This window comes from Cucumis sativus, chromosome 7, assembly GCF_000004075.3.
Source record: "Cucumis sativus cultivar 9930 chromosome 7, Cucumber_9930_V3, whole genome shotgun sequence".
In the NCBI taxonomy this organism is placed as follows: Eukaryota; Viridiplantae; Streptophyta; class Magnoliopsida; order Cucurbitales; family Cucurbitaceae; genus Cucumis; species Cucumis sativus.
Window position 1 is genome coordinate 12,132,235 of NC_026661.2, and position 21,560 is coordinate 12,153,794.

A 21,560-nucleotide genomic window follows, 5' to 3' on the forward strand; every position below is an offset into this window, starting at 1 on the left:
CCAACTTAAACAGTCGCCAATGCACACGAGATGTTTGACTACCTAGAGATTCCATGCTCGAATGCTATCATTGCTGTAAGGTCAAGGAATATTAACTTGTACACCCTTTGTAGCCAATATTATCGTGTAAGTTTCCAAATATTAACATACACCGTACCAATCTTTAATGTCGAACATTCTTTAAAATGGAGGAAACCACCAGGATATGTGGAATGTGGCATACTACCACAAAAAGTAACCATCACAGTTGGTAGGTCGCGTGTCAATTGCATTCTCTCTAGAGGAGAACACGTGTGGGCCCAAAGATGAACTCGATGTGGGAATACTAGATACAATAGCATAACATGCAAATAACTGATGTCAAACAACATAAATAGGGATTGAAGATGGTAAAGGTAACAAAAATGTACAATGGTCACATCAATCTAACTATGCAAACCTACTCCCCATCGTTTTTAATCCTTCTTGCATAATTTCGAAAAGAGCCCAATTTTGTGAATGAAAACTTATATCGGACTGTGGTTTACAAAATAAAGTTAGGAATTTGCATAAACATTGAGTTGTATTTTGTCTTGCGAGTTCGAAAGAGTGATGAAAAGAATTTTCAAACAGTTTGTATTGAGCTAGGGGTAAGAGTAAAGAGTATTTCATGAAGATAGAGTTAAAATCTCGATAGGACTATGGAAAGACCAATGGATTTCAAGCTTCCTTGTGTTTTGTTGATGAAATAGGGCTCGAGATAGGGCACCTTCATAGGGTTGTGTGTGTACTCGGAAGCGCAGCATGTTTATGGAAAAGAGCACATGACGTTACCAAAAAAATTATAGTTCATTTATACATTATAAGCCAACAAGATTTATAGCAAATGTTTAAATTGCTTTATCATCTGAATTAAGATTAGATCTTTCACCTATTGCGGAGAAAAAGAAAATTTAAGTGGACCAACATGCTTCTTTGCAGGTCGCTGCGTCTCCGGCCGGACCAATCAAGATAATGCTTACTCTTTAGGGTTTGGCCTATAGACTGGTCTAGTCCCGCTCTTCTTCCAAATTCTCTAGCGTCTGGGATAAAACAAATGGCTAATCAGCTGCACAGCTACAACTCCGCCTATGGTGCGGTGTCTGCCTCTGCCACTGCCACTGCGGTTCCATCTCTTCCCACCACGTACTCGACTTCCCGTTCCCTTTCCGACATCGTCTCCGGCCGTTATCTCCTGCCAGACTCGCTGTCCTCCGGTATCTCCATTAAGCACTCTGTTACTGATCGTGGTACCTCCATGTATTCGACTCAGAAAGAAGGCCCTATGTTGTCGTCTGCCGACATTGTTCCGAGAACGTCGCATTTGGTCTCTCAATTCTCTTGGCCGGGTTCTCACGTTGCAGCTGCGCTTGACTCTGTTGTTTCTGGCATCAAACGTTCTTCTGACGGTATGTTTTATTCTGTCTATTCAAATCTCTTGGCAAACCACTTTAAAAAATGACGCAAGATAATTACTTGAGTACTTGGAGATTGGCTTTAAGCTTCAAGAAAACGAGGCAAGATGAATGCGTTCACCTCTGGTTCCTGAAAACATCACCAATGTGATACTTAAATGTTTTGATCCTTTTCACTGGTCTCATATGACCACCAAATGGCATTCGAGATTGTGGGCCTTTGGTTTGGCTTCAGTGCCTCGATTCGTGCTGTTCGCTGTCTTTTTCGTTAATATATATGTGTGTGTGCGTCCGTGTAAAACAGTATTTTCCTCGTTTTTTTTTTTTTGTGGAAATTTCGATAGAATTTGTGGCATAAATTGCCACGATGTCCTAGTCAATTTATTTTCTCCCATATCTTTGGCATATTGGACGAACATCAACCCGAACAATAGTTCAATTTAAGTAGGAAAAGAAAGTAGTCCTCATTCTTTTACGTTCTCTCTGTTAAGGACAGTGGGATTTCCATATGGATTCTGTAACCATGTATTTTATTTATAAGCCATCTTTCTTGTCTGGAGGCTGTAGCTGTAGCCAAGAGATGGTGGAAATCTCTAGTGATCCATGCCGCCCACTATATCATATCCTGATATACATTAGTTTATGTATGGGGTTGGTGTAATGGTTCGTTTTCATCCTGCTGCTGTACAACTAAGTTCCACCACAACGCAATGATGCAGTTTTAATTGATCTGATTTTTCGCTATTTTTATGTTTAATTCTAGTTCAAAGTTCCTAAATTCTATAAATCTTCCTCCAGATTGCTTATTTATATGATATATATTTCAAAAATGTTATATTTATACATTATCTACTATATTTAATTTCTAAATCTATACAGCCGAAAGAGTAATTGTAAAACTACTTACGTAGTAACGTACATGTTTGTCTTTCTTGTACATATTTGTCTACTATGTACAATAGTGCTCTACGATCAGACTGTTTTGGGTTCCTATAACACTTTGGGGCAAAGTGAAGCCTGGTATACTTCAAATTCTTTAGCCAAGCGTCCTAGATTTGAAAGTACAAGCAATTTGCCTGTATATCCACAGAGGCCAGGAGAGAAGGACTGTGCCCACTATATGCTCACAAGAACCTGTAAATTTGGAGATAGCTGCAAGTTTGACCATCCTATTTGGGTTCCTGAAGGTGGAATCCCAGATTGGAAAGAGGTGACTGTTTTCTGCCATCTTTTATACCTATAAAAATAAAAATGAAGTATGATTGAGAAATAATCAAGTACTTTAAAGGGTTTATCACATATGCTTAAAATTAAGAGTGAGTGATCTAGGATTTTGTATTCTTAATTTGAATGATATCTCGATTCTGTGTTGTACATGATGTCACCTTTTCTCTAAGGCGTGTAGAAAAATCATTACTACTACTATTACTATTACTATTATTTATTATTTATTATTTATTATTTTTAAAGTTTATCTTACCTTTTTGCTATCTTAACTTATGATTTGGAAAATATCTTTGTGTAAATTATTATGTAATGCTAGCCGTTTATTGGTTTAATTGATGTTTTTTTTAAAGATTTGAAGATTAATGAATTTGAAAATCTCTCATAAGCTTCTTGATGCTTTTGCAAATAGAGCTAGGGGCTTTGAATAAGGAGAAGGTATTGATGAGGGGAGGGGATCTCATTTGGTTAGCTGGTAGGTTGTTTAGCACCTTGTGAATCCGGGACGGTCATATATTGGTAACTTGAGGTTGCATAACAAAGCCTGGTTAAGTGGCTTTGATGTTTTGTCCTTTGAGTTGCTGGCGAAAGGGGTAAAGGCACACATCGTACTCCTTGGAAGGACATCTCACACGAGATCCCTTCTTTCTCTCCTTGGGTTAGATGCTTGGTGGGGATGGTAAGGAGACGTTCTTTTGGAAGATGAATGGGTTGAGGGTAGCCCCTTTTGTTTGGCCTATGCTGATCTTTATCGCTTGTCATCTCTTAAAAACCATCCCATCTATGACTTTTTGGTTTGGGGGGCAGGAAGACTAGTGTCTTTTTCTTTCCGGTTCTGCCACCACTTATCCAATAGGGAGACAACGGAAACAACTTATCTTCTTTCTTTGCTCGATGGGTGTGACTTTAGGAAAGGGAGGAGGGATGTTCGTGTTTGGAAACCCAACCCTTCGAAAGGCTGTTGAAAAGAAAAAGAAAAACACAAGGCACACGTTGAAAACCCTAGTATAGGGAGAAAAAAAAATCAAGGAGAGTATCTAAAAGGGAACGTTGTATTTGGATCACTATTGGAAGCCATAATCCATGGATCAACTTCTTTATGACTAGGAATGGAGTTTAGGGTTTTCAATTTGGTTTTTAGATGTAATTGTTTTGCATTAGAATTATATTGAGTTTTGGACTTATTGCTCTCAAAGGTAGTTTTTTCATAAGTTGTTTTATGTTGAGAAGTATTGTAAAATTTAGATATTGCAAGAAAAAAATATTGTAAATTAGGAAGTTCATGTTTTACATGTTTTATTTCATTTTTTCTCTTCAATGTGTTCTTTCTTTCTTTCTGCTTCTTCTTTTTTGGCTATTACTGAAGGAATTCTACATTATTCATATAATGCATGGTTTATCCATTCATTGTGTGTTCTTTCCTTTTGTTTTTAATTTTTTGGAAAAGAGAATTTTATTGATGCGTGAAATAAAGGAAGTTAGTAGTCTTTCAGATACCAAGATGTGAACTATATGAAAGATCACTAAACGGAAATTAAAAAAAGTGACTATACTAATACAGAGCATAAAAGTTAACCAGCTCTATAAAACTATCAAAAGTAGGTGAAGAGTCCTCAAAAATACTTCATTATGATGTAGGGGACTTTTTTGGGGTTTCTTTGAGCATCTATTTTTATTTTACTGTTTATGTATTAGTTTAGTTGCTGGTAGTTGTTTCTTGAAAAGGAAACTGGCCTCTTTATTGATAATTTTTTTTGAATGGAAACGAGCCCCTCTTTATTGATAATAATAAAGCTCAAAGTACAAAAGGTTTATACAAAGTGTAAAACAAAAGGATACCATAAGATCAGTAAGTGCATCTAGACATTTCAACTAGGTTTACACTCCTTTACTGCCCCAAAATGTCCAGGTGCACCTCTTGATCCATGGTTTACATGCTCATTGTATAATTCTCTTGTACTATGAGCTTTTGTCTCGTTATTAATATATTAATAAAGAGGCTTTTTTCTTTTAAAAAAATGGTCCGGAAAATTGAAGGCTCGCCAATTAAGACTAATTTCTTTGATGGATTAAGCTTCAAAATTTTCTGTAAAGTACACCAAGCAGCAGTGTCCCTATTAGCTGTTTCAAAGCAGTCTAGCCAATGCATCTCATTATTATGAAAGATTCTATGGTTTTGTTCAAACCAAATTTCTGCCATCACTGCCTGTGATAAGTTTTCCCAGATTAGTCTCTAACTATTCTTTAATAAGGGCCCAACAAAACTTGCTCTACATTTAGGCTAAAAGATTCTCCAAAAACCCAAACCACAAAAATTGAGAATAATTTCCACCAACAATTTGCAGAGTTATTAGCAAGTAAAAAACAGACGCTGCAAATCTTCTCCATTTTTCTTGCACAGGGGGCATATTGAGGATGAAAGCAACTGTTTGGTAACTTTCTTTGCATCTGAGTCCGAAAATGATAACCCATACAAGGATGTCTTTGGGTGGTGTAGACCAAAGAGAGAATTTTTTTTGTAGAGAATTAAAATCAAAATAAAATCCTAAAAGGAGGCTAATATCTAAATAGGAAACTAAAATGGATTTAATCAAGGATTAAACCAAGATTATTATGAATTTACCCATTTTTCCTAATCCTATTACATCATTGGGGGGTATTTAGGGAGGTTAAGTTAGTTATAGTTTAGGTGTGAACAAACCCTTCCTCTTTGGGTCTATTTAAAGAGGGATGGTTATCGTTTGAATCATTACTAAAAATTCTAGCTTTCTTCTCCAAGATTTGTCCAAGGTTCATATTCACGACCTCTTCAAAAACAAGGAGAATATAAGAGAGTTTCAAGACAAGGACAAACCCACTTGAAAAGGAAAGAAGAACCATAGGTAAACAACACATAGAGGGTTATCCCATGCCCACTTGTCTTTTCGAAATTAAGTATTGGACCCTTCTATGAGAGTGTGAAAGGTATGTAGTAAGATTAGTATGGTATTAGTAAGGGGTTTTGTGGGTAACTAACTAGTGGTGTATTTGCTATTGGTATATCCCTATCATTGTGTTCTCCATTTAGGTTCTTTTGTTAGGTGATATCCCAAAATTTTTACACTTACCCACAATGCAACTAATGAATTGAGAAAAGGAGGTTCTCCTTGGTCGTGCTAGCACAATGGATAAGCTTGTGAGGAAGATGCCTTCACTTGTTGGGCCTTTTGTTGTATTCTTTGTCGGAAGGCTTGGATTATATCCTTTGGTGCTGTGAGCATGCAACTTTCTTTTCAGAGTCTTTCTTCTGAACTTTTAGTGTGTTGACCGTTCAACACAAGAATGTTAGTGCAATGATGGAGGAGTTCCTCCTCAATCTGTCTTTTGGGAGGAAGAGTCATTTTTTTCTTTTTCTTGGGGTGGAGCGATTCTTTAGGTCTTCTGGGTGAGCGATATAGGAGGGTTTTGGAGAGGAAGACATCAAATGTTTGGTTCCTCGTTGTTTTTACGTTTCTCTTTGAGCTTCGATTTTAGAGGACTTTTGTAATTATATAGCCATTTTCTTCTTTATTGCTCTCTTTGTATAAATCTCTTGTACTTAGAGTTCTTATTAATAAAGAAGTTTTTGTCTCCGTTTCAAAAAAAGAATTTGTTACATAGTTGGAGTTCCTTCTTGTAGATGGATTTCTCCGTTCTTGTATGTCTGTTTATTCTTTCATTTTTCTCAATGAAAGTTGTTTCCATAAAAGGGGTGGGTGAGAGTTATTCTTTGAGTCTTGTGTGGGGCAAATAAGAGTGGTTAATGATTCAGAGAGGGAGCTTTCTGATGTTTGGTCTCTCATTTGTTTTCACGTTTCTCTTTGAGCTTTGATTTTGAAGAACTTTTGTAATTATCCTCTAGGCACTTTGTTACAGAGTTGGGGTCTCTTCTTGTAGAGGGATCTCTCCCTTTTTTGTATGCATATGCATTCTTTCATTTTTCTCAATGAAAGGTGCTTTGATTTTGGGTGGGTGGGGGGGGATGAGACTTTATTTACTCGAATTGACCTTATGCCTCAAGCTGGCTCATGAGGAAACTGCCTGAACCACTTAGCCTATAAGACCTTGCAATGTGCCTGCATTTTCCCACCACCCCAAAATCCATTGGGTTAGATTAACTTCTCAACTAACCATGTGAGGACCCTTCCCTCCCCTCTACACACCATCCCATGTAAATGTGCTTTAGGATTTGGATCACACTTCATGGTGATGCCATTTTGTGCACTGGATATGGGATAAAGGCTCACAATCGATCTTGTTGCTCGATTGATGTGCTGTTTCACACACTATTTCATGGAATATCTGGCTTTAGAGGAATAGAAGAATTTTTGGAAGGTTTGGAAGCCTAGCTAGGTTTTAGCATGGGGCTGTCATTTTGGTGAAGTTAAATCCTTTATTAAGAATGAAATGAGTTGCAAATGTGTTCCTAATAATAGATACAGTTAATGTTTGTAAGTATCTCTTTCCAAACTTTTCTGCACTTGTAGTCTGACAGTATTTTGCACTTCTAATTCCCTGTTGTATTTCCTTTTCCAATGGCTGTTTATCTCATGTATAATTTATTTAGGTCCCACAAATAGCTAATAGTGAAGATCTCCCAGAAAGACTTGGGGATCCAGATTGTCCAGTGAGTTCAATTTGAAATATTTTCTCATATTTTTCTCTCTTTATCTTTTTAAAAGTAATAAGAACTTATTTGCCTGAACTACTTCATGGCCTTTTTGATTCCTGCAGTACTTTCTGAAAACTCAAAGATGTAAATTTGGTTCAAGATGCAAGTTCAATCACCCTAAAGATAGATCTGATTCTGTGGTATGTTGTATGAACTTGATGTCTTCAAGCTGTATCCTTGTCTTCTGTACTCCTTATTCTTTTTTGATATGATATTCTGTTTTTACTATTTTCAGGGTGCTGAAAAATCTGATGCTTCATCATTACCTGAGAGACCTTCTGAGCCACTGTGTGCAGTAATATACACGTGCATACACACGCACACACACGCATGTTCTTTACTTACTCTTTTAGGTGTGTCAGACATTGACATATTGTCCAATTTCTTCCCCTCCAGTTCTATGTTAAGACTGGAAATTGCAAATTCGGTATCAACTGCAAGTTCCATCACCCAAAAGATATCCAAATTTTATCGGGGGAAGAATATGGAAATAGCGAACAAACTTTGATGGTGAAGACAGAAGAAAGAGCTGGAGACTTCAAGCTTGTTAAGCCTCCTATTTCGTTGTCACCAGCCATAATGCACAATTCTAAAGGACTTCCGATTAGACCGGTAATAAATTTAGTTACATTATTTGGATAGGAAACAATTTCATTGAATGAAATAACCATTCCGAAGAGAAACAAAAAGGGGCCATCTTCTGGGTGTGCAAAAGATTTCTCCAATTTGCCGCCAGCAATTTATCCTATAAACTTGTAGAGGATTAAAATTTTTACAACCAAAGTTGGGCAACATTTATTGAGGTTAAAATATTTATTTTCTTGTATTACACAGGATGTCAGTGTTTTTATTAACTCTATTTCTTTTGTGTTGCCAATTGCTTGACTTTCTGAAATTTTATTTGAGTGATTCGTTTTGTAATTTTGAATTGCTTTGCATTAAATAAGGTCTAAATTTTACAAAATAACATTTTTGCTACAGGGTGAAGTGGATTGTCCATTCTACTTGAAAACTGGCAGGTATATGAGCATGTACTGATACAACTAATTTGTTATAGTATCAGTTGAAAAAATAATGATGAGTCCTATTGATTGTTATCTATCAGTTGCAAGTATGGTACCACTTGCCGCTACAATCACCCTGACAGAAATGGTACAGGTGTTATGTTCTCGTTTTCAGTTTTGAATCTTGGAAAGGTATGTAGTGATCACTTAAAATATGGTTGGGAATTTTGGCAGCAATCAATCCATCTACTCCTGCAATGGTTCATCCTGCTATGGTTTCAACTGCTAATATGAATACTGGATTTGTTAATCCTTCTAATGCAATTTATCAAGCTGTTGACCCCAGATTGATTCAGCCATTGGTAAGTCAGTTTTTGTTGTGAGAGGTAGCGTTGGTATATTATGGCTCTTGGCACATATAGCCACTTTCTACTAAATCGTTTCCTTGTTACTTCTAAAATTTTCCATTTGATGGTTGTGTTGTCTATGTTATTAGGCCTTCATCTTTTAGATTGGAGATCTTGTTTTGATAGTCTAGTTTCTGTTTGGTTCCTATTTGGGATGTTGTTTCTGTAGACCTGTTTTGTTGGTTTTTTGGTTGGTCCGGTTTTGTTTTTCAATTTTCCTCAAAAAAAAAAAAAAAAAAAAAAAATTGATGTCGCCTTAAGATTTTGAGCCAGCATTGTTTTTCACTGAAATTATGCAGGCATTGTTTTCACTGACATTATGCAGGCATTGTTTTCACTGACATTATGCGTGCAAGGCCTTGACTTTAGAGTTATGGTTTGAAAGAAATTTGAGAAATTTTGTGCCTGGCTCGATGGTTTTGAGAACCATATGCTTTATGATTTCGAATTCTTCTTCTGAATTTTCGTTGAAGGATACTTGTTTAGACTAGAAGTCTTTATTCTCTTCGTAATTTTCTTTCAAACCTCATTCCTTTGAAGTTTGTATTTTTGTATATTAGTTTCAGTTCATCTCTTCAATTAAAATATTTGTCACAAATTTTCCAAACTTCATTGCTGTTACATCCTGTTTGAACTTTTAAAGTTTATGAATCTTCTTGTAGTGGATAAGTAAAACTATTTTGCTACTTTGCAGTTGGGATCTGGCTCAAGTATTTACCCTCAACGACCTGGGCAGATAGAATGTGACGTGAGTACTTTTTCTCACCTCCTCCCTTCTCTTAATAGGACTTGGAGTTACGATATGATGATACTATGTTGATGGCTCCCCCCTCTCCTCATAGGTTCTCTAGGCTTAAGCATGAGGCACGCAAAAGAAAAGGAAAAAAAATGTTTTTTTTAATATGCATAATAAACAAGTTGCATTTTATATAAACTAGTGTTGATGGCGAGAGGCAAGACGATGTTAGGCCTTTACATTGGAAATTCTCAATGCCATTTTTAATTTCAATGAAAAACTTATTTTCTCTTTTTAGGAAAAATATTACGTTGTTTTATATTTTAGTTATCTTCCTTAACATATTTATACTCCATATTTTTAGATTCTTGTTTGACTTGATAACTTAAGTTTGTTGATTCAATGTACAATGACAATCATCAAAGAAAAAAATGGCACTCAAGTATTTGTTTTTGTTACTAATAAGTATTATTCTTATTTGATTTATTTCTTTAGGTAAATGTTTGTTTATTTGTTTTTTAAAATTATTTTTTTTCTATTTTTTAAGGTAATGACATTCCTCATTTCACTTATTGGTGTTGTTATTGTTATTAATTTTAGTTTTTAGTTTTTTTTATTGTTTTGTTGATATGTTCTTGCGTTCTTAAATATGTTATTTCTGTAGTTTTATATGAAGACTGGGGACTGTAAATTTGGGGAACGCTGCAAATTTCATCACCCTATTGATCGGTCAGCACCAAAGCAGGGTGCTCTACATAATGTGAAACTAACACTGGCAGGACTACCGAGGAGAGAGGTATATATATCTGACTTTGTCAAGTTCACCTTATAAGAATGTTTGAGTACATCCTATATTGACCTTAATGCTGAAACTATTATCATAAGATAAAGCATTTGTCTTTTCATCTCTTCAATGAAAAGATTTTCTCATGATATAAAATAAATAAATAAACTTTTTGTCTTCATTTCTAAAACATTTAGGTCTAAATAAACTTTAGTCTTCTTTCCTAGTCTTGGCCTCTGTTAATTGCTGGACTTTCATATTTTGTACTTTCTAATTTTATTTTCTTTGCTTAGTTTATGCTTTGTTATGGGATATGTTATTTTGGTGTTAAGGGGGTGTCAACCTAGCTGAGATGTCTGGGTGCACCTTCTGATCCCCTAGGACTTTTTGCTTTATGCTTTATGCTTTATGCTTTATGCTTTATGCTTCTTTATGTTTCTCAATGTATATACCTCTTGTACTTTGAGATTTTATCATTAATAAATAAGTTCGTCTCCTTTTAAAAAAAAAAGAGGAATTGCCAGCTATCTATTAGTTGGGGAAGTTCTTACTTCCTAGTGTCATATTGGCAACTCCAAGGGAGTTGTTCGAGGGAAGGGTTGTGAACTCTAGCAAGCTGGTTTCTGTTTCTCCATTATTAAGTGGTATATTTATTGAAGGAAGAGTGATGTAATAGGATTTAGTATTACTTGGTTTAATCCTTGACTAGTTCCCTTTTTCCTATTTTAGAAATTAATTTTCTTTTAGTTATCCTTTTAATTCTTTATAGATAGAGAGTCCCCCTGTATTTTCTTTTTATATTTTTTTATGAGAAACATTCAATCAGAAGAAAATCAAAGCAGAGATGGGTAGCACCCCAAACTGTTTCTCAATCGTCATCCTCCCTTTTGATGGCGGCATCTATTCCCGCCCACTTTTGCCTGACAAAGATAAAGAGTCCGAAAATGCTGATAATTGACATGATTGTTCTCAAAACCTGCAATGAGGAGTTTTCTGATCTCGATATTTTGCAGTTTGTTCGACTTGAGGGGTCCGACAAGACTGGAAACCGTGTTGTTGGAAAGTACTTCCCTTCTGTGGTTGTAAGTGGAGATTGAAGAGATATATCTTCTGTAAGTTCCAGAACGAATTGTCTGAGGGTTCATTTTGCATTGTGTGCTTTCATACTACTGACCAGAAGGATGATAATTGTTCAGGCCTTACCATCTTGAGGTGGATTTATGAAGAACTTCCATCTGATTACAAGGATAGACTTCAAGTTCTCTACTTTGTACATCCCGGTCTCCGTTGGAGGCTTGTTTTGGTGACTTTTGGCCATTTTTTCCTAAGTGGCAGATTGTTCTGGAAAATCAAGTATGTGAGCCGCCTTCAGTATCTTTCAGAAGATATATAAAAGGGAGAGGTTGAGATTCCTGACTACGTAAAAAGTCACAATGAAGTTCTTGAACACAGATCACTAACTGATTATGGCATTGAACCCGATTCCCTCAATGTCATGGAGGTACCTTATTGTGCAAACTCCTTTGGGAGATACGAGGAGAGATGGATGTCAAGGCAGTACATGGCATAGTGAGCTTGGTTAAAGAAGTTGTATTTGATCTTAGGCAACTCCAAGGCCTATGATCAATTAAGCCATGGCTAAACAATAAAATATCTGTAGTCTGATTGTGCTTTGTTGTGTAGCTTGATTAGCAACTTCTTTAACGTTGCTTGTAAACTAAAGGGGATGCTGTTGTGTACTGCATAGGTCGCATAGGTTGGTCTTTATGATTCTGTTTCTTATTAAACTATGAGAAACATTCTGTAAGGCCCCCAATTGTCCATACATATAAAAGAAGGGGCAAAAAGGTAAATGTACAAGCATCTAATGATGAGGGAATGATAGAGAAAGATCGTGCAAGTGGGGCTCACGGGGAGGAATGAGAGGTAGAGATATAAATATGTCTTTTTGGGAATGGATAGGTAGGTTTTATTTTGATCATCATTTGATACTGCTGTGGCCTGAGAATATTCAGCTTGCTTTAAGAAGGCTGGGTGTGTTTTCTGGTGTCTTTTCTTTGTTATTTTCATATTGTGACTACTGTAATCACTCTTTTTGGCATATATAAATAAAGTATATCAGAGTGCTGCCTCTGTTTTGCCATTTGTGTTGGTTTTTTAGTGTTATACTTGTAGATTCTTTACAACTGGTATCAGAGCCCTTACACTGGGGGTGGTAACGCGACTAATGGCTCAAAGACAAACAAAAGAAAGAGTGGATGGAACCGAAAAGGAAATAATGGGCTTGAAAGAAATGATCTTGGAGATGAAGAAGTCCATGGACAGGATGGCTGACGAAATGCGAGAAAATCACAGTTACAAAAGAAGAGAGGAGTCTGAAACATCAGATGGATCGGTTAGGAAACTCAAAGGGGAATTAGAGGACGCGACAATGGAAGCCAATATGACTAATGTAGACTGAAGTAAGTATAAAAAACTAGAGATGCCATTGTTTACAAGGGTGAACCCCAAATCTTAGGCATACTGAGCAGAACATTTCTTCGAAATTAATAACTTACTGGAGACAGAGAAGGTAAAAGTTTCCGTGGTTAGCTTCATACAGGAGGAGGCAGATTGGTACCGGTAGAGCCACAACTGAAAGAAGGTCGAGTCTTGGGAGGATTTGAAATGAAGAATGTTCAAATTTTTCATTGACATAGGGCAACAAAGTTTGTTTGGGCGCGAGGCTGATTTGAATAGACGAACTACCAATTCACCCAAAAGCTTAAGCTTGTGGTTGAAGGCAAATTTAATTATATATCACCAACACTCCCCCTCACTTGTGGGCTTGAAATATTTGAAAGGCCCAATAAGTGGAAATTGATTTTAATTGGGGAGCAAACGACAATGCAGTGGCTTGAACACAGGACCTCCCTAGACCACCTGCTCTGATACCATATAGATTGATTCCATAAAATCAACAGGGTCCTATAATGATTATGTCAAGAAATTTTTCACTTACTCAGAACCATCGCCACATATGGCCGAAAGTGTGCTCAGGGACGCGTTTTTGACGGGTCTTGAACCTGCCCTCCAAGCAGAAGTGATCAGTAGACACCCTCAAACCTTAGAGGAGTGTATGAAGGAGGCGCAACTAGTGAATGACAGGAACTTAGCACTTAAACTAGCCAAGGCAGAGTAGGGAAGAGTGGAGCAAAAAGGAGAAGGCAAGAATCAAGTAAATAGTGAGAAAAATATACCAAGGAAGACTGAGTTTGCTATGAAACAGATAACCATTCCTATTAAGGGAAGTTATCAGAAAAATGAACCCCCAGTTAAGAGGCTGTCAGATACAAAATTCAGGGCAAGGTTGGACAAAGGACTGTGCTTTAACTGTAATGAGAAATACTCATTCGACTATAGATGTAAAGTGAGGGAAAAGAGGGAGCTAATGCTTTTCATCCTTAACAAGAAAGAAAGTAATAGAGAGGAAGCTTCTTCAGAAGGGATGGCAGAGGAAGTAATAGAACTAAATCAATTAGATTTAGCTAAAAAGACAAAAATTGAGCTAAGAACCATCACAGATTTCACCTCCAAGGGAACGATGAAATTGAGGGGCAACGTGAAAGGGAAAGAGGTAGTGGTGCTTATTGATAGTGGAGCTATTAATAACTTCATAAATGTGACATTAGTTGAAGAACGACAGTTAGGCATTGAACCATGACTTTTTGGGCGAAGGATAAACAAGTTAAACTCAAGGTTTATCCGTCACTCATTAAGGCAGAATGTTGATTGAAAACATTAGAAAAAACGTGGGAATCCGAAGACGAAGGATTCCTCCTGGAACTACAAAACTATGAGATCGAATGGGAGGATAATTACAAGGAAGAAACAGAGGAAAAAGGGGATGAAGAAGAATTACCTATGATTCAAGCCTTACTTAAACAATATGCTAACTTAATCAAAACACCAAAAGGATTACCTCTAAAAAGAGCTGTTGACCAACGCATAATAACTCTGTCGGATCGTAGACCTATCAATGTTAGACCTTACAAATACAGCCATGTGCAAAAGGAAGAAATTGAAAAGTTGGTAATTGAAATGCTCCACGTGGGGATGATTAGATCGAGTCACAACCCTTACTCTAGTATGTTGTTAATGGTGAAAAAGAAAGATAGAGGATGGAGATTATGTGTTAATTATCGAAAATTAAACCAAGTGATAGTCTCTGACAAGTTCCCGAAGAGTTGCTGAATGAATTATATGGAGCGACAATTTCTCCAAATTAGACTTGAAATCGGGTTATCATCAAATAAGGATGAAGGAGGGCGATGTGGAGAAGACAGTGTTTCGCACACACGAGGACCATTACAAGTTCTTAGTCATGTTGTTTGGTCTCACCAATGCCCTGGCTACCTTTCAGTCCTTAATGAATCAGGTACTCAAACCTTTTCTTAGACACCGTGTTCTTGTGTTTTTTTATGATATTCTAGTCTACAACGCTGATATAGATGAGCATGTGAAACACTTGGGAATGGTTTTTGCGGTCTTGAGGGATAACCAGTTGTTTGCCAACAAGAAGTGTGTAATAGCACATTCTCAAATTCAATATTTGGGGCATCTTATATCCAAGAGAGGAGTAGAGGCCGATGAGGAAGAGATCAAGAGTATGATCAATTGGTCACAACCAAATGACATAATTGGATTGAGGGGTTTTTTAGGTCTAATCAGCTATTATAGAAGATTCGTTTGAAGTTATGGGGAGGTTGCTGCACCACTAAGTTACTATAGAAAAATGCATTTAAATGGAGTGATGAAGCAACAACTGCCTTTGAAAATCTGAAGTTAGCGATGACTACAATACCAGTATTGGCTTTATTAGATTGGTCCCTACCTTTTACTATTGAGACTGATGCTTCTGGTGTGGGTTTAGGAGTTGTGATATCTCAAGAATGGCATCCTATTGCTTTTTTTTGTCAGAAACTGTTTCCAAGAACCCAAACCAAATCTATTTATGAACGAGAACTTATGGTTGTGGTACTCTCGGTGCAGAAATGGAGACGCTACCTCTTAGGAGGAAATTCACCATAATTTCACCAAAAAGCTCTCAAATTTTTATTAGAACAAAGGGAGTTTCAACCCCAATTCCATAAATGGCTAACAAAGCTCCTCGACTATGATTTTGAAATATTGTATCAGCTTGGACTACAAAATAAAGTTGCAGATGCTCTTTCAAGGATGGAGCAGCCGCTGGAATTGAACACCATGTGGATTTGATCTGGAAAGAAGTTGAAAAGGATGAAGAATTTCAGAAGATTATAAATGACCTGAAGAGAAATTCAAAAGACGGAGACAAATATTAGTAGATTAATGAGAGACTACTATACTAAGGGAGAGTGTGGTATTATCCAAGACCTCCTCTTATACTAAGGTTATTGCATACGTTCCACGATTCTATCCTAGGGGGCCATTTCGGGTTTGTGAGAACCTACAAACGAATCAGTGGAGAATTATACTTGAAAGGAATGAAGACCGATGTAAAGAGATGTGTTGGACAATGTGACATCTGTCAATGAAACAAATATGAAGCTACCAAACCTGCTCGGGTGCTGCAACCCATTTCCATTCTGGATAGAATCTTAGAAGATTGGACAATGGATTTTATTGAAGGATTACCCCTGGCCAAAGGAGTTAATGTAATCATGGTTATGGTTGAAAGATTAAGTACTCTTACTTCATACCCATGAAACACCTTTACTCGGCTAAGCAAGTAGTTTCAATCTTCCTTGATAGTGGTAAGCAAGCACGGCATTCCCAAATCCATTATTACATATAGAGACAAAATCTTCCTTACCAACTTTTGGAAAGAGTTATTTACAACCATAGGGACTATTTTAAAAAGTACTACTTTTCACCCACAGACGGATGGACAGACAGAGAGCGTGAATAGATGCCTCGAAACCTACTTAAGGTGGTTCTATAACGAGTAGCCACGGAAATGGGATAAACTAATTCCCTGGGCAGAATTGTGGTACAATACCACCTTTCATGCATCCACCAAAGTTACTTCCTTCCAGGCAGTTTACGACATACTATTTCCTCTCCTATTATCTCATGGTCTTAAGAAGTCTCTGAATAATGAGGTGGAAACCATGTTAAAGGAAAGGGATTTAGCCCTCAATGCCTTGAAAAAAAAATCTGCATGCAACCCATAATAGGATGAAGAAAATGGCAGACCAAAAACGAAGAGAGCTGAAATTGAAAGTAGGAGATGCAGTTTATTTAAAATTAAGACCCTACAGGCAACACTCATTAGCTAGGAAGAAGTGTGAGAAGCTGGCACCCGAATACTATGGACCTTACAAAATTATTGAAGAGATTGGAGAAGTTGCCTATAGATTGATGCTACCCCAGAAGCTATCATCCACAATGTATTTCACATCTCTCAATTAAAGTTGAAGCTTGAAAAGCAGCATGAAGTCCAACATCAGCAACCAATCTTAACGGAAGATTTTGAACTGTAACTATGGCCCGAAACTGTGTTGGGGTCCGTTGGAATCAAGAATTGGGTGGAAATGAGTGGTTAATCAAATGGATAGGTGTGTTAGATAGTGAAGCCACCTGGGAACCAGTCTACCAAATAAACCAACAGTTCCCTAGTTTCCACCTTAAGGACAAGGTGAACTTGGAACTGAGGGGTATTGTAAGGCCCCCAATTGTCCATACATATAAAAGAAGGGGCAAAAAGGTTAATGTACAAGCATCTGATAATGAGGGAATGATAGAGAAAGATCGTGCAAGTGGAGCCCACGGGGAGGAATGAGAGGCATTGAATGGGTAGCAATAGGGGAGGTTACTGTGGCCTAAGAGAATATTCAACTTGCTTTAAGGAGGTTGGGTATGTTTTTTGGTGTCTTTTCTTTGTTACTTGCATATTGTGACTGTTGTAATCACTCTTTTTGGCCTATATAAAAATAAAGTATATCAGAGTGCTGCCTCCGTTTTGCCATTTGTGTGGGTATTTTAGTGTTATACTTGTAGATTCTCTACACATTTAATCATAATTTTATTGATAATATGAAATTACAAAAGGGCAATTAGCCAAGGAGTTGCATTTTTTTTTAGAGAAGTAATGGCTTAGAAAAAATGGAAGTATACAAAGGCATCCATAAAAACAAGCCGACAAAAACACCCAACCCAAAGAAAGGGGCTCCAACAATGTAAAATGTTACTAAGGAAATAATTATAAAAGACCTTCAAAATCGAAGCCTAAAGGGACACATGAAATCTTGCTAAGAACTAGACTTCATGGGATCCCAATCCCTACCCCATCATTCATCCCATCTCAAATATCCACGTAACAACACAAACTCCAGCAAATCACAAAAACCTGTCTTTCTCCTTGAAAGATGTATGGAGAAGGAACTTCTCGATCGTCGCATGGACATTTTTTGGCCAGCAAAGCTATTGAACACCTGTGAGAAAGAGTTCCATGTAAACCGCACAAACTGACGGTCCCAAAAGAGGTGATCAAGGTCTTCCTCCACCTTCTGATAAAGAATACAACTGAAAGGCCTGACAAGCGAGAATCTCCTCCTAACAAGCCTATCAATGGTGTTCACACGACCAAGCAAGACTTTGTCAAATAAAGAAACCTCAACTTCTTCAGCACCTTAATCTTACAAACAACATAAAAGAAACTCTCTTAGGGGAGAGGAATCCAACAAGAAGGAGAATAAGGACTTACATGAAAAACCATGACTAGGATTAGGACTTCAAACATGAACGTCCCTTCTCCCCTCTCTAAGGGAAAAGGCCTCAAGCAAAGAAAGGAGGGCAACCTCCATGGTTTCCCTATCAGACAAATTACTGCGACACCCAAAGGAGTAGGATACCGAATTCTTAGATCTAATCAGGTTCAAAATCTGGCAATTTTTAAATGAGAACAAATGATATAGATGTGGGAACAGAAAACAAAGAGGACTCTCCCCCACCCACCAGTCCTCCCAAAAGTACTTAATCTTGTCATCCCCACAAAACTTTGAGTAAAACGAGAGAAGGTTGGAAGCTTAAAGGAAATGTCTTTCCAAGGATTTCTGTATGTGCTTTAACCCATTTCTCCATCCAAGCAAAAGGATGGAGGCCATGCTTGCTCACAATGATTCACCACCAGAAAAACTCAAGATCAAGGGCAAAGCACTAAAGTCACTTGGCAACACAGCTCTATTACAGATCTTTAGGTTACCAATCAATAGACTCCTCTGATTCACCAGATGCTCAACCCCCACAGTTAGAGCTCAACCATTCATCAACCCCATCCCAAAGAAAATCTTTAATATATTTCTTGATGCACTTGCAAACCGAACTAAGAGCCCTAAAAGGGGCAAATAGTATACAAGAATGCCACTGAGCATCGATCTGATCAAGGTACGTCTATCGGCTTTAGAGAGGAACCCTTTCTTCCATACTGCCAGCCTCTTACAAACTTTCTCACACATGGGTCCCAAAACAACGTAGTCTTAAATTACCATCCAGAGGAAACCCAAGGTAAGAAGAGGGATAGGTACCAACCTCACAACCGAACACCTTCGCCTACCTCCTAACTCCTAAGCTTATCAGTCACGTTTGAGACCCAAAATTTGACTTTTTTTATAAGAAATTTGTTCCTATTAATTTTTCAGGCCCGACATATCTTCAAAGAAGCCAACCATATGGTTTAGGATAAAAAAAGCTCCTCTTTCCCCAAGCAAAATAGCACAGTACTGTCAACATACTGAAGGTGACATGGTCAGTTGATTCCCACCAATCTTGTAGGGCTCGATAATCTTTCCTTCCACACCCTTCAAAATGAGGCGACTCAAAACATCCACCACCAACAAGAATAAGAAGGGGGATAAAGAGGTCCCCTTGTCTTACCCTGTAGAAGCTTGAATCAACTCTTTAGGCGAGCCGTTAATGAGGATAGAATATTTGTAACTCTTTAAAAAAAAACCCTCCAACTCACTTTGAATGAGATTCTAATTTTCCTGAAAGAAGGCCATAGAAAAAAGCTGTCTGAACCAGGAGATTTGTTTGTATCACAGCTAAAGACAACCTTTCTTATCTCCTCCAAAGAGAACAGGGTTACAAGTTCCTCATCCTCCCTAGCCGAAATAGGACTCCAGTCAAATACCTTCCACAAACAGCTTCTCCTTAATCACTGGCTATAGAGGCTAGAAAAAGATCTCAATATCTCCTCAATCTCCTTACAATTACTTGTAGAAACCCCATTCTCGGTCGATGTGATTGCGGATTCTTGGAATTTGATGTTGTCCAAGCAAAAGGATATTGAATTTGAATTATTGAACTTTTTTAAGTTCTTTGGATATGGTCATCTTGAATAGGATCTTGTTTGTCTTCTTTTCTGTCATCTAGGTTTCTCCTACCAGTTGTGGTGCTAGATTAGGCGGAAATCATAATGAACTGTGTGGATGACTGTGCTGGAGAGGGTGAAGGTTGTCATCTAATTGAGTAATCTCTAAAGGTTGTCATTAATCTGAGACTGAGTATTGAACATTGTGACGTAAGATATACTGTGTGAATACGAGTATTATTATGAAGAAGTGAACTTGGACATAGTTGGTGTTGGCACTTTTAAGAACTCTAAAGAAACTTAATTCGTTCAGGTTTGCCTAGTTTTCTAGTGATTATGTGGACTAAATATTTTACTGGTTGGAAAACTATTTTTCAAGTAATGATTTTATTAGTGTATCTGATGTTTTGAATTTTTTTTAGTATTTTAGATTTATATTCTTTTTATTACTCCTTCGAATCATTAAGTTAATGTATCAACTGAATTTATCTGCTACCAATATCTACAATGAATACGATAAATCACATTCTTCTAAAAGTAGGTTCAATTTTTACAAGTGAGCCTGGAAAACAATTTATCTTCTACCCTGGTATTAATGTTATTACAATTATCATTTGATGTTGATTTCTTTGATCGACTGTGATTAATGTTGTATAAAAACAAAGCTCGAGTCCTAGAAGAGACTCATGATTTTCCCCTCATGGGATGTGCCCTTCTCCTGTTGTGGAGCTTTCATTATTGAGTATATGAAAAATATAAAAGAAAAGATTTTATCACAAGACTTTTCTAGTTTGGAAGTGATTTACCTGTGGAGTTATCTTATTGTCTCGTGAACTTGGAGTGAGTTTATTTGACCAAATGAAGTATTCAATTGTGCGCAATTTTATAGGTAAACTAATGAACATCTGAAATAATCGACTAACTTGACAGGAGGCCATAATTTGTCCATATTATCTGAAAACTGGTACATGCAAGTATGGCACTACTTGCAAATTTGACCATCCACCTCCTGGAGAAGTGATGACAATGGCTGCCGTACAATCTGCTCCAGGAAAAGAAGGCGAAGATCGGATAGATGAATCAGTGGACGAACGGCTGTAGAGATTTTGGTGGAATTTGGAAATTTTAGGAATCTTTTGGTTTGGTATTTGTATGTTCCTTTATATAATGTCTTTCACAATCATTGTAGCTTTGTTTAAATAAATTGAAGCTGTGATTTCATAGTCGTGCATCGAAGTTATTCCTTGTATTTGACAGAGCAATACTTTTCCTTCCCTCCCTCCACCCCTTTCCCTCCTTTTGTAATGTTAATGTCCGCGTATTGATTTGACAAGTGAAATTGAGAAATGTCTTGATCGGTTTTATCTGTTTATTGGCTGTTTCCTTTTCTTATTTTTATTTTCTGAAATGGACTTCTGGTGATGGTTAGGAGTGAAATATTGATAAAATACTAAAAGAACATTAGTAAATGAGAAATGGATTGATAATTTAAACCTATTTTTCTTCCCAAATCCACTTTGAATTTCCTTTGATTCTTTTTCTTTTAATTTGCAGACATGAAAATTAGGAAGTCGGTTTTACTTGGTTTTCTTTGTTTTTTTCTTCTTTAAAACTAGTTGACATAGAATTTTTTTTCATATCGGATATGTATGATCTCTTGTTTTTAGTCTATCACGTTCACCTCTATCTTATGCAAAGCATTCAAACGCATGGTAAAATGTTCGGTAGTCAAAATTATCCTTACATCCATATCTCACACAAAGCATTCAAACCATGTGGTGGTGGTGTGGTGAAATGTGTGGAATCAAATTAATCATTTATTTGTATGTCATTTTTACAGATGGAAAAATAGCAAGTAGATATTGATATCGATGATTACCAACTCACATTATAAAAAAAAATAAAACAAAAGTAAAGAGAATGTCTTTATTTTTTTTTTTTTTGGATTATT

General features: G+C 37.0%; 1 protein-coding gene across 5 annotated transcripts; it reads left to right on the top strand.

Moving 5' to 3' along the window:
- The first annotated feature begins 701 nt into the window (after positions 1-701).
- On the top strand, positions 702-20,981 carry LOC101212896 (zinc finger CCCH domain-containing protein 37). 5 transcript variants are annotated; one of them, XM_031888639.1, is made up of 13 exons: positions 702-1,427; positions 2,396-2,643; positions 7,243-7,302; positions 7,410-7,487; positions 7,583-7,642; positions 7,744-7,959; positions 8,329-8,366; positions 8,453-8,499; positions 8,586-8,713; positions 9,453-9,506; positions 10,159-10,290; positions 11,292-11,390; positions 11,475-12,421. In XM_031888639.1, the coding sequence occupies exons 1-12, from the start codon at positions 1,076-1,078 to the stop codon at positions 11,373-11,375; spliced, it is 1,497 nt and encodes a 498-aa protein (XP_031744499.1). In that variant the 5' UTR covers positions 702-1,075; the 3' UTR covers positions 11,376-11,390; positions 11,475-12,421. The 5 variants fall into 5 exon arrangements, with proteins under 5 accessions (XP_031744499.1, XP_031744500.1, XP_004148293.1 ...); XM_031888640.1 differs by lacking the exons at positions 11,292-11,390; positions 11,475-12,421 and adding an exon at positions 20,540-20,981 and having other exon boundaries at positions 705-1,427; positions 2,524-2,643; XM_004148245.3 differs by lacking the exons at positions 11,292-11,390; positions 11,475-12,421 and adding an exon at positions 20,540-20,981 and having other exon boundaries at positions 706-1,427.
- The last annotated feature ends 579 nt before the right edge of the window (positions 20,982-21,560 follow it).